At 40.5% G+C, this 14560-nt stretch overlaps 1 protein-coding gene across 3 annotated transcripts in view; it reads right to left on the bottom strand.

The window, feature by feature from the left end:
• naa38 (N-alpha-acetyltransferase 38, NatC auxiliary subunit) overlaps positions 1-14560 on the bottom strand; it is a 156598-nt gene that overhangs the window by 11517 nt on the left and 130521 nt on the right. For 2 of the 3 annotated variants that reach the window (XM_065284621.2, XM_065284622.2), the window contains exon 3: positions 3531-3645. In XM_065284621.2, the coding sequence (XP_065140693.1) occupies positions 3531-3645 (115 nt within the window). Of the gene's footprint in view, positions 1-1517; positions 1757-3530; positions 3646-14560 lie in introns of those variants that run through there. The other variant, XM_073814781.1, reaches the window with a different exon arrangement.

Here is a 14560-nt window from a genome sequence, read left to right as displayed (position 1 = left end):
CTGAGGATGGGGGTGGGGGTCTAGCAAAACAATTGGTTAAAAAAAGGTATATACTTTATATACAATAGTTCGGATTGAGCTCAAGCCGGGAACTGTCATAACGCTCAACGGCGCATGCGCGAGCGGAAGCACCGCCCCACTCTTTACACACAAACCGGCCGAGCGTGATGACGTACTAACGCTGCAGACCTAGTTCCCAGCTTCTTCCGGCCTGAGCTCAATCTGAACTATTGAATAAAACGTACATACTTTTTTGTAGAAAATAATCCTTTTGTTAGATTGTTTTGTTAGAATCCCCCTAGTCCTCAGCTGGAATTGTATTGAGCCCGTTGAAGCACTTCAAAGACCTTTGAAACTGCATTGATTTGAACTGACAAGAGTTGGGTTCCACTGAACCCTATTTTGTAAAGAAAAGTCCAGAAATGTTTTCCTTAAAAAAAAATATATATATATATTTCTCTTTCACTGAGGGAAGATAGACATCAGGGCCGTGCAGAGACCATTGGAGGGGCAGGTGCTCAAAGAATAAAAAGGGCACTTTGCTCGCCGACACGCAAGCACACAACTGAAACAAATAATAAAGTAATACAGAATAGAAAGATGATAAGTCTAACGTTTTTCTTTATTTTCCTTGCAAATAGAGTGAGACAGAAACATCTATATAGACTGAGTTTTATATCTATATATTTATGCATTTGGCAGCAGCTTTTATCCAAAACGACTTACAGTGCATTTCATTTAGTGTTTGTGTGTGTCAACACAGTATATGCAGTTTTGAAATTATATGATATTATATATTGCATTGTGACATTAAGATATTATTACGTTTACAGGCTTGTGTTTTTGTTGTCATATTTAAAATATAATTCTATTCTATTCTAATCCTGTTCGAAATTTGTATACAAAGAGAGTAGCCTACATATTTTAGTTTTGAATCGTGTTTGTGTTGTGTTTTTGCACACTTTGATGCCTTGATGACAGGGCAATAAAATAATGACATTCATCTCTCCTTTCATTCATTTCATGAAGCCTCTAGTACTTTCTTTATTTTCAGGTAAACTAAAACTGGTTGCAAAGCTGCAGAGTTTTTTACTGAGTTAATAATTTAGCACGAGTATGGCTATATTACCCAACATCAGCTCACATTGTCTTTTATCAAAGGCGAGTCCAGGAATCGTAAATTCAATGTGATACAAAAATTAAGAGTTTTTTTTTACCGTATTCATCGGATCTTGCTCTTCCAACAAACTCCGCGTGACAAGTGGATGACATTAGAACAGCGCGAGAGCGATTTGAAATCAAACTCCTCCGTATGATTTCCCGAATATTTCTTGCGGTACTTTGATGTCATGTGCGTTTCGGTTCTTGCATTGCTGCGTGAAGTTGAGCACACCTAAAAACTCGAGACAGCTACCTGTATGAACTTCCGGCAGAGAACGTCCCTGCCTTTGCCTCATCCATTGTTTTTATATGGGAAGAATGTTTTATTTTCAGCATGAGGAATACAAGGTGTAGCGTGTGAAGGCTGAAATGCGTGAGACTTGAGAGCCCTGTTTGCATCTAACGTTCTAGAGATGTTAATACACACAGACAGCAATAAACAAAAGCTGTGCATGCTCTCCTCACGTTGTTCTTGTAAAATAATAATAATATAACAAGCATACCGCTTCGGTTCAATGCCGGCTCGAGGGGGATCCTCCCTGTACTGCGCACCGTGTCGTGCACGTGTGGGCGCTGCTAGCGCTGTGAGCTTTCCCTAAAGAGATTGTCCAATAAAAGGTCAATACGTCATCATGTGACTAATTTTATTTGCGGCTAAATTATTTTTTATTAATTTTACTAATAGTTAGATTGGCATTTAAAAGGGCATTTAATTACAAAAAAATGCCTTGACAAAAAGGGCACTTTGGTCATCCAGGGGTAAAGGGGCAGGTGCTTGGGCACCCGCCACCCCCCCTGCACGTGCCTGATAGACATCGATATTTTGGATGGCATTGGGGTGAGTAAATAATTAAGAATTTTTTTCTTTTGAGGTGAACTAATCCTTTAAAGGGTTAGATCACCCAAAAATGAAATTTAGCCTGTGATTTACTCACCCTCAAGCGATCATAGGTGTATGACATCCTTCTTTCAGACAAATTAAATCTGAGTTATATTAAAGTGCCCCTATTATGGAATTTTGAAAATTACCTTTCATAGTGTGCATCATAGATCTAGGTGAACGAAAACATCCAAAAAAAGCACTTTTATCATGGATAGATGCACTTTTATCAACTTCAAAACAGAAGCACCCATTGACTTCTAATATAAATCTGGGAAGAGCCAGGGCATTTGTTAACATGATTGTATTTGTCTGAAAGAAGAAGGTTATATACACTTAGAATGACTTGAGGGTGAGTAAATCATGGGCTAATTTACATTGCAGGGTGAACTATCGCTTTAAGGCTTGAACATGCAATAAAGGGACAGATTTGTGACCTTGTTTACAAATAGAACTTAAAAATAGAACATTGGAGATTTTTTTCCCCTAAAATAATTGTTTTCTGTACTATTACCGTGCGTTCACACCAGACGTGTTAAGAGATGGCAAAAAAAACGCTATTCACACGTAGTTGGACGCTTGAACATTTGGAGTTTACTCGCTTCATTCGCGCCTGTAAGCCGCACATGAAATTCTAGTTACTCAAGACATTTATGCGGAAATTCACATCACGGGAGGGGCTTCCGCGACTCCGCTCGCTTCCTGTAATTACGTCACTACTAGAGAAAGCTCCTGATTGGTTAAAGGTAGGGTAACAGATTTGATCCTTGAACATTTTTAGTTATGCTGGTTAAAAGTCTCCTCACATCCTGATAGCAATCACTGTGTTAAGTTGTTTAAATGTATTTGTAGAAATTTATGTCATCTGTGAAAGGCGTAGTACCAAAAAATTTTCAACAAATCATAGATTTCGGTCCGAACGGACATTTCCTTTTTTGTCCCTCATACGCAAGCGTAATTTGAATTCCCACCGCGCAGCGAGTCCACGCAGACACCATACGTCATCGGCGCGATCACGTGCACTCACCTCCTGTAAACAGCGAGAACAGCAAACTTTTCTGCTGAATTGACAACCTACACAGTAGCCACAAAACTAAAGGCATCTTTTATAACAACAACAGCAAAAACTGCCTGGATCAGCAAGAACAAAACCCAAATTAACATCGGTAACTTTACTGCATAACCGCGAGATGCAAACAGCTGCAGGAGGCAAAGGGTCTGAAAGGGTCGTTGCACTGTTTATTTTGGTAAGGTAGGTACGTGATATGTTTGTATTGAGATGGATTCAGATGTTCTACTTTGATGAAACATTGTGTTGCTTATGAAATTTGTGTTCGTTTACGGATTAGCGTAACGATATAGTTATTACGTCTACACAACCGAACGTGTGCTTAAACACATAACATTGAAATCACTGCTGCTTTGTGCCTCTACCGTGGCTGGAGTGAACGCAGCATTATGATAGGAAATAATGTAATAATAATCTGACCTGGAGTAATTCAGTTTGCCCAGTAGAAAATGACTAAAACAGTCCCCTCTTGGGACCTGGGATGCTGTGGTCATCTTCAGTAGATCTCCACCAAGCACAGGCTTTTCCACATAACCTGAAATCAAATTTAAATATTTTAAAATACTCTTTACAATTAGGATTTGCGAAATTGATAAGTTTAAGCATTCTTTAAAATTTCCAAACTCATTAATGGAGGAAACACTTAACCTGTTATTATGATTGATATTAAGGTTTGACCACAATTAGGGCTTGGCCGATCCACTTTTTCTATTACCGATACGATTTCGATACCTGTATTCTAAATATCAACCGATACCGATCCCGATTCAATACTAGTATTTTTCTTGATCCATTTAGAATTGTGTATGTATAAACACATAAATATATATACTCACACATATACACACAAAACATGTTGCACAAAATCAGGAGAATATCATGTCAAGTGAATTTTTTTATAAATGAGATACAAGTTAAAAGAATGTAAGTGTTCTTAAATATTTATTGTTTTTGAGTGGACATATGACTGAGCAAATAAATAGTTCAAGTACATTTTTACTTAATTGCGCAAACTGTCACAACATGAAAGACTTTTTAATCAGATGTTTAAAATACGGCTTTTGTGTGTGTTTGTGTGTGTGTGTGTATGACATATTTAATTCATGCTACTCCAGTGTATTAACTCGGCGAGCACCAAACCATTCAGTTTTTGTGACCTTAAATATCTTCATATACAGTATGCATTTGTTTTTCGCATAAGGCTGTTGAATATATTCAGAAGATTTTGAATATAGTGTATAATAACCTTTATGGTGCTTTTATAATAGTTTAACTTTTCTGTAGCATGACAGTAACAACCACAAGTAACGCACAGTATCGGATTTGGATCGGGCCTGTTTTTCCGATACCCGATCCAGCAAAAAAGGTCCGGATCGACCCGATATCCGATCCAAAGTATTGGATCGGCCCACCTCTAACCACAATACTGTGGTGAATATATCATTTGATTTAAAAAAAAAAAAGTTTACTTTACTCTAATGATACAAAATAATATAAATATTTGACCACAGGATCACTTAACAATGAGACCCAGTATTTTTTTAATCTGTAAACAGCCAAACATCAGTGGATCAACTGGCCAATTGCTTCAATTGCTCTCGTGTAGACACTATAACCCCATTCACACAGACCTTTGGTCCCAGAAAATACCCGTAAAATTGCCAGACAAGCGTCTGTGTGAACACAAACTCATCCCGTTAATCTTCTGGGATTGTTGCCAGAAAGAGGACTTAGTCAGATACATGGATAACCCTCTGTGTGAACAAGAAGCCGAAAGAATGCCGCAATGTGCGTGTCGTAGTGAGGATGCGCGCGTCATCACAACACAAGTTATGGTTCAGCTCCTTACAACGAGAGATAACATGCATATAAACATTCACCACCAGAAATGTTGCAAACTAGATTGAAGCAGTTATCAGGAAATGATAAATGAGACGCATAAACAATGACGCACGTGCCGTAGTGAGGACGCGCGTGTCATGGCAACCTGAAGCAGATATCAGGTAAGTTAGCTTGTTACTGCGTTGAAACGGAGATCATTCAGCAGCATAAAAGAATATCACATCACGTACTTATTTGAGCTATAATAAACGAAAATACCTGCGCCTCATCCAAACAAGATATAGCGTTCAGCTCCTCAAAATGCGAGTTTTAAATGCATATAAACAATCATGATGAGAAATGTCTGAAAACTGGATTAAAGCAGAGATCAGGGAGCTTGTCAAATATCCACTCAGAAGCTGAGATCATTCACCAGCATAGAACTGTGCGTTCACGCGCTGCTTTATAGTCTTATCATAAACAAAAATGCACGCGAGTGGTTTCTGAAGAGAGAAATAATAAATCATTTGCAAACTTCAGACGCTGCGTAGAAGAGAGGGCGGGACTTTCAACAGGTCACGTGTCTTTCCGGGGCAATCAGATCCCGGGTAAATCTTGGCAGTGTGAATGAACAAAAAAATCTAACGATGCCGGAAAAATCCAGGATGCCTTTCCCATGTATTTTACGGAATGTCTGTGTGAAAAGGGCTTAAGAAACAAAGCACACAACTAGAGAATCAATGTGCATGCACTCATCAGCCTTGCCCAGATAAACTGATATTAACTTAGACAATAAAAAAATTATAATGAAATGCATGTAAATAAAGAAAACGGAATACAATATATACATTTCTTGACTTCCTTATAAAACATCACATCAACATTCGTATTAAAGAAGAACTCCGGTCAATTATAACATTTAGCTATGTTGTTTGCAGATGTGGAGTGCTGTGACCGAGAACAATGAAAACAATCGCTGTTGCTTACAGTGTTATCCTCCTTTTAGAATATGCCCCATGTTTACTGAAAGTTTAACGTGTTTAAAACAGTGTGCAACGTTTAGCTACAGTTTCTGGGTTGAACAACATGTTTCCTGGAAACGGTGTGCACCGGTATGCAACGAGGTTTGAGATATGTTTTCTCTTGTTTGGTGGGTGTGTCAGAACTGCAGCAAACATGCGATACTAAAGAGACAGCAACGTTTTGTCGGGGCTGAATGCAGCCCTGTTGTAAATGTGCTTTTAGCTTCTTTACACCCTTGAAATGTCATTACAAGTGACCAGCAATGTGAAGGGATTTATTCTGCTAAGATATGCATAAAAGTGATCAGTTGTCGAACTCATGCAATCCACAATAAAACAATTTCCAGTGGTTATGTATGTCCATAGGTTATGGCCTATTTTACTTGCTACATAGTCATTACCAGGCCAGCTGACAGTCTTGCCTGGGCCCAGGACAAGATAATCTAAGAGGGCCCCTCGGCCCCCCTACTTTTTACTGGTAACAAGACATTTGGCATTATCAGATTCATGACCCACGAATATTGCATTATTATACATTGTATTCAATATTTACATAGTAGTTAAACGTTGTACTGACACTATATACTGACACAAAATAACTTTTATTTATATAACGTCAACCCCCTCTTTTGAAAACCTCTATTTTCTTCTTTTCTTTTCTTTTCTGAGCACCGGACTTGTGCTGAGTCTGACCAGATATTTTGAGCATACTGAACTTCAAATCAAACAACATCATAAAATTTTGATCAGTGGCAATAACATTTTTGTGTTGGGCGGGGGGTTTCTTGACCACTATTTCAAGTACAGGAAGAAAACAAATAAAAAGTTTTTATGTATCTCAAATATTAGATTTTTTCCACAAATATGCCTATTTTCTTTATTTTTTAACAATTGCAGTGTTTCCTACAGGATTTCGAGAGACTCAAAGATGACGTCACACGTCGATTAGCATATATGTGGCGTCATTGCGTCGTGTTTTACTCTTTAATCTCTCACATTATATTGCATTTTAACACAACTGAATGCTATTTTTACATATAATTTGTTCTGTTGTCTATAAAATAGTGACTAAACAGGACCCAGTAACTCCTTGTTAATGTATGTTAAAGCTGTAGTCTACGATGTTGAAAATCGGTTGAGAAAGCCTGAGGCGGTTAGTAAGTTTTAAAAAACTCATCCCGCCCCTCTGTGCTACCTGATCCCTCCCACCGGGAGACGAACTGAACAACGTCACTCATTCAAGCTTTGATCACTGGTAGTAAACATCAGAACAGAGATTTACCGAGCAGTAAACACATAAAGCCTTGAAGGAATGAACAATTACAATTATGATTGCAATTGACGTTATTTACATTCACAACAACGTTTGGCATACGTTTCCCCTCCTGAGCTTCAAGAAATGACTTTGTAAATATAATTACTTTGACCCGTTATACGCGATGCTAAACGGCTAACATTCCAATGCCGACCGGCAGCATGAGCATGTTGTTGTCAGACTGATAAAAAGATTTATGTAACACCACACACAATCTTTGTAAATATAATTACTTTGACCCGTGATACGCGATGCTAAACGGCTTCAATGCCGACCGGCAGCATGAGCATGTTGTTACCAGACTGATAAAAAGATTTATGTAACACCACACACAATCTTTGTAAATATAAGTACTTTGACCCGTGATACGCGATGCTAAACGGCTAACATTCCAATGCCGACCGGCAGCATGAGCATGTTGTTACTAGACTGATAAAAAGATTTATGTAACACCACACACAATCTTTGTAAATATATATGTCCGGCCGGACAGTTTACATTGGTCAATTTATCTGCCGCCGTACACCCAATAGACTGAATGGATTTTTTTTCTCTTCATATTGTTAGGATTTTACTGTAGAACCATAACCAGCATCTAAACGAGTTTATTAATAATGAACAATCTTTGAAATCGTAGACCATAGCTTTAATGTAAATCCAATCAGCTCTTTCTTTAAAGATACAATTTGTATTTATCCGGCCGCTAGATGGCGCCAGATCAAACAAAAACAATGATGTTGTTTACTGACGCTCTGAAGCAGCGTGGAATTATGGGATTTGTAGTCTTTAACTCAACCGCTGATGGCCATCAATCAGACGAGAACGAGAAATCACCTTGATGGATAAGGTAATCAAGTCTTATAAATGTTGCGTTTGATGACATCGTTTATTTCTTTATGTAAGTTTATATGTGATGTTCAAAACGAAATTGTAAGTCATATTGATATTACAGTATTAGTCCAAATTCGATGGTAAACACAGCACAGAATTAAGTTTTCAACTTACAATCTACAATGATTTTTGACATAATGTATTGACAGTACAAATCTTATTGTGAAGTGTCTTAAAATGACCATTTATATTGCTGTACAATACCTTTTGATGTGCATATCGTCCGCTGGAAGACGCGCTGATTACAATCTACACACTAATGTTGTGATCAATATAATAGCCTACGTTTTTTGAAGGGTTACGAATCAAAACAACTCACCCATCGCGTAAAACACAAGAAGGATCAAAATCTCGGTCTAGTTAAATGTTGTCGTGAAGCTCTCTCCATCCAGATAATGCAACAACAAATTGATCCTCCCTCGTTTTGTTCCAAACTCTTCTTGGGTCGTTTGGTTGGCCCGTACACTTACAGGAGCTGACACAACCAGCGGCAGACGGTACAGAGATATCCATAAGTTCATAAGCAAGCGTGTAGCCTGACAGGCGCTATCGCATAGTTCCGCATTTGTCCACAACACTGGCTCGCTGCGTCCGAAAACTCAAGGCATTGAGGACTTGTTGCCTCGCTGCCTCTTGAGGAAATGACTTCGGCCTCGGAGGCCTGAAGGCCGCTCAGAGAAAGGCTTTCCGACGCACTTCAAAGGCAGTGTGTTTGAAATATAAACAGAGAGCGCCTTTGTGATAACTAATCACATATTTGAAAACTACAATACTAATTTCTCGCTAGAAATGCAATTAAAATGCTTAAAAAGTGAAAATATACGTTTATTTTCACTAAATTTGTGCTCCAGCCGCTTCCTTGGCCGCCATTTTATTTTTTCGAGCTCGACCACTGTTGTCATGTGGTTTACGTCAGTAAAGGCGGTGACAAAGGGTCACATGGATATTAACGTCATTGACAGGAGACTGCACTGCCCCGTGTCAATGTTTTGAATGGAAATTTTCTCATGATTTACAAGTAGTTGAAAACATTACAGATATTAATAGTAATCAGCTGGACAAAATATATAACACTGGCCTAGTGGTTTTTGGAGATTTAACTGCAAATATCTTACAAATTGCACCTTTAACTGCTGCTAAAAACGCGCCCTCATCTGACAAAATCATCATACATTTACATTGAGGCTGTACTGATGTTGTTCTTCTCATCAGTGTTGTTGCGTTATGAACGCTTTTTTACTTTAAATACGAGTGGTAGTATTATTGTATATCGTGTATAGTGCAGACAATTTGTTGCAAATTCAGAAATATGAGAGAATACACGGTTGCTGTTACTACAGAACACGTGCACGAGCATACCGCATCCTAGGTAGGGATAGAGCTCGGACACAGGCTCACACCAGAACGGGTATGTGTGGTAATGCTAACCTTTTGTTTATTCACTCATGATGAACTCGATCAGCCATATTCTCTATCAGTGACATCCGTGACTGTTGACGTTTACGCGAAAAAGAAAGTACACAAAGGAACGCGGAGTTAAAATACTTTTGACTGTTGAGAGAGCCGCGCTGCTTGCAACATGAGAGAGAGAGAGGGGAGGGGGCGCGCGCTGTTGAGGCGCTGCACGCAACGAGAGAGGGAAGCTATGTTTATATTCGCCGCGTCCGCACGGCCGCGTTGGTGCGCGCGCCAAAAAATGACTTCAACGCGGAGTGGGCGGTCGTGCGCGTTGGGTACGCGAGACCCCATTTCGCGTGGCGGTGTGCACGGCATTTTTTTTAACTTTCCGCCCGGCTCCGCATCCGAAAATGACCGAACCCTAGGCGATTCTGTCCGAGCAGGCAAGCCTGTGACGTATCTCTTTGATCAATCCAAGCAAAACAATGTATATATTTATCTGACACTTTGTAAGTAAAGTATGGAAACTTTGCAATTTAAAACACAAATTATTTTACATGATTCAGAATGTTTGGCTTATATTTGTATTAAATGAACCACTAGACGAGGAATAAAATACAAACCTTAAGATATCTGTACTGTTTGTTTAGTAAAAAACGTTAATGAAATGATAATGTTTAATAAAGACATATTTAAAAGATTGTTGTTTTATTCATGTTCTCATACTTATATATCAAACTCTGATGTTAAAAGCACCAGGGTTGTTCCAGCAGACGACTTCTTCTATCCTCTTCTTTATGTTTGTTTTTGACTTTATTGCTCGCATTGCCCCCTGGTGGTTCAAAAAATAGTGCAACAGCGAGCGCGTCAACTATAAACGCCTCGTCCGTTTGGTGAGACGCGCGCGCGATCCGCGGATGTTAGGCATGACAGAACTCAGAGATCCCAACGCAGAGATTTTATTTCACAAAATGTAGAGGAGACAAACACACAATGGTTTCAGGAGGATGGAGAAAACACTAATGACAGTCAATATGTATAGTAGAAAACTCTCTGTGTCCGTGTGTGTGATGAAGAGGTGAAGAGATAACACAAGTGAGGCGAACCACGCGATCCTCTTGTAACGTCACAATGTGGGAAACACAGCCGGGCTGTAGGACATCCACATAGATGTAAACACTGACGAAATCCTGGTGGGCACGGAGAGAGATTCCTGGCGGGGCACAGAGAGAGAGAGTTAGGCTTATAGAGTCTTCAGCTGACAAAGCGCTGGACAGCGCACGCTACTGGTCAGCACAAGCCGTTGGACAGCGCTCGGAGAGCCACAGATGTTGAGAGTGCAATACTCGACTGTGCCACACAATTCGGGAAACCAGACTGCAGTGATATGGAGTAAACCAGCAGAGATGGAGGACGAAGACTGGAAACTTTATTCACAATAGCGTGACAACGGGGCGGGGAATATAAGGGGCAAAGGCAGCAGAGAGCACAGATATAAATCAGAAAACTTTCAAGCTAGACAGGACAGGAACTAGACAAAGCTAGCGGGCACGGACATACAAAGACGAACTTGCAACGAGACACTGAAAACACAGGGAATAAATACTGAACAGATGAGGGGAAAACAAGCTACAGGTGAGGATGACACAATGAGGAAATCACACAGAGCAGGAACACCTGTGAGGGAAGCACATGTGAACCTGTGAAACAAACACAGGACAACCAAAGCACTAACAAGACAAAACCATAAATATATATATAAGCACACACATGAAAACTGTACACTAGACTAAACAAGACATAAAAAACAAAGACTAGAGGAAGCAAGGGAGCAGGGAAAAATGACAACACACAATGACAAGAGAATACAAGGGAGCGGGGAAAAGTCACAAGACACGGGAAAACGTGGTCTAATATGACAACACTAAAACCACGTTCTCCCACACAAAACATAGTACTGTCAGAACCCTGCCACACTAGACTAGATATAATTACCAACAGGACTCCGGCAGGATCCTAACAGTATGCTCCCCTCAAGGGACGCCCCCTGGCGGCCCTCAAGGAGAGACACAGGACAAGACAGACTGGACAGAAGACAACACCCATGAAAACATGACAAACACCAACAAAGGAAGACAAGACAGAACAACTAAAGGGTTAGGGTGAGACAATAAGAACAATAAACAAGGGAGGGGGGGCGGGGGAACCAAACAGTTCACTGAGGGAGGGAGGATGGGACTGGGTGCAGAGCGAGCCTTCTGCCCCAGGGGAGTCGCTGAGGGTTGGTTGCGTGGAGGCAGGTGTTACATCCCCATAAGGGAGAAACAATGAAGGAGGATAGACGCGTAATTGATGGTCACAATACACTCTTTATTTTTCCTAATCACATGATAAAGTCTCTCAAACTATCGTATGCCGCAACACCAATCCATATCTCGGTCCTTGACAGGGATCGACTGGAAGATGGAACGCTCCCCGAGGACACCAAGCAGAAAGCTTTTAACCATGAACGCACCTGTCCACTTGATTACCTCAGCAACGCAGCACACCTGGGACAGAATCAAAACACACAGACACAGCAAACACACACCAACCACAGCCGTGAGACTCCCCCCCCTTAAAAAAAGGAAACCAATAAGTTTCCATCAACAATAAATCACCACTCTAATAAACAATTTAGTATAGGCCTATACATACACATCAACAATAACCATCCCCCTATGTGAATAGGATAATAAATAGAAAAACAAACCTGTTAATCCCTCATCCAACACAATAGCTTACAGAAGGGTTTCACAATGGTACCCTAGATAATGCGTCGTCCACTATATTTTCTGAGCCCTTCACATACCTAACATCTAAATGAAAGGGCTGAAGGAAAAGACACCAGCGCATAAGCCGCTGATTCGGATTTTTCAGAGAATGTAAAAACGTAAGTGGATTATGGTCACTATAAACTATTACCGCTGAGCTATTTCCACCTATATACACTTCGAAATGTTGGAGGGCTAGAATTAATGCAAGTGCCTCTTTTTCAATTGTGGAGTAATTCCTCTGATGACATTGAATTTACGCGGAAAAAACAAACCGGGCGCTCCATACCTCCATCATCCTCTTGAATTAACACTGCCCCTGCTCCCTCCTTACTGGCGTCTACCTGAATTTTAAACGTCTTCTCCAGCTGAGGTGCCATTAGAACAGGTGCTGTAGTCAGCAACGATTTCACTGCCTCAAATGCATTCTGGCAAGATTCAGACCAAACAAACAGGGCTTTTGCTTTTAACTCTTTCATCGCCATTGACGAGATATCTCGTCAATTAAGAGAAAACGCTTCCCCGCCAATGACGAGATTTTCCGTCTTTCCGCAATACAGCTATTATCCACCAGGTGGCGCCCTTCCGCAACTTTTTAAACCCGGAAGTATTGCCCTATGGCAAGCTGCTGCATGTCCATGTCTGTTTTAAAGATCGCTCTGAATGGGATCTCTATGAAAAGTCTGTCACAAAAATGAAATTATCTCTGCTTTTTGCTCAAAATGTGGTGTTTTTGCAGAAACCTACCCATATTCAAAAGTTGATTACAAAAGAACCACTGAAGGTAGGATGAAACGGTTTTTTTTGTTTGAAAGTAGAGGGTCTGTTCTTTCATTTGGTATATTGTATGTTTATATATTTAAAGAAGAACATTTTCTGGAAGGCATTAAACTTTGGTGAAAATCATGAAAAACGCTGGCGCTGGCTGGCAACTTTTTTTAAAAACGCTGGCGGTGAAAGAGTTAACAGGTCCGTTAAGGGGGCAACAACTGTCGAAAAGTTTCTACAGAAACAACGGTAGAAACCTACTAGACCTAGAAAACTCATTAATTCCTTTTTAGTGACCGAAACAGGATACTCATCGATTGCTCTCACTTTCTCTCTCACCGGACGGACCTGTCCCTGCCCCACTACCTTACCAAGATACGTGACGGTTGTTCCTGCAAATTCGCACTTAGCAAGATTCAATGTAAGATTTGCTTGAGAGAGTCGACCTAAAAGCAGGCGCAACCGCTGTAGATGTTCTGACCACGTATCGCTTACCACGATTGTATCATCCAAATAAACAGTCACGCCCTTTAGTCCAAAAGTGACTCTATTCATCATTCTTTGAAACGTCGCCGGTGCGTTTCGAAGACCGAAACTCATAACTCGGTAAGAAAATAGTCCATTAGGTGTTATAAATGATGAGACTTCGCGGGCGCGCTCCGTCAACGGAATCTGCCAATAGCCTTTAAGTAAATCTAGTTTTGTCACAAATTTTGCAGCACCGACCTGATCGACACAGTCCTCCATTCTCGACAGAGGAATGGAGTCTGGTCTCGTAACAGAATTGAGTTTCCTATAATCCGTACAAAATCGGAACGTACCATCAGCTTTTTTAACCAGCAAACACGGCGAGGACCAACTGGAAAATGAAGGCTCGGCTAATCCGTTATCCAGCAAATACTGGACTTCCTTTTCCAATACTTCGCGTTTATTGAGCGGAACCCTGTAAAAACGCTGGCGAACAGGAGCAGCCTCCCCCACCTCAATATCATGCTCTACCTGTGTCGTTTGGGTAGGAACATCCGAAAACAGCTCCGGAAACTCAGAAAGCAAATTAATCAGTTCTTGACTTTGCGTCGCATCTAAATGTTTAAGATTGGAAGACAGGTTTTTCAACGTTTCAGAATTCTTTAAACGACCCAGTAACACACAATCATCAGGAGATTCTAACTCATCCACAGGCATACTCGCCATGTCCGGCGTAACATCTGACTGAGGGGAGCTGTCCACCAGCACCACAGGCGCTACTGGCGCTAATACCGGTCGGTCACGCTGATAGTAAGGTTTTAAAAGATTTACGTGACAAACTTGGGATCTCTTTTTTTCGGTTTGGCGTCAAAATTGTGTAGTTGTCCATAGCCCCACAATGTATTATCTCATACGGACCAGTATATTTAGCTTGGAACGGGGAATTTACCATAG

This window comes from Paramisgurnus dabryanus, chromosome 5 (assembly GCF_030506205.2).
Source record: "Paramisgurnus dabryanus chromosome 5, PD_genome_1.1, whole genome shotgun sequence".
NCBI classification, from domain to species: Eukaryota; Metazoa; Chordata; class Actinopteri; order Cypriniformes; family Cobitidae; genus Paramisgurnus; species Paramisgurnus dabryanus.
Note: the sequence above shows the minus strand (reverse complement) of the source record. Positions and strands in the feature narration are given on the sequence as shown.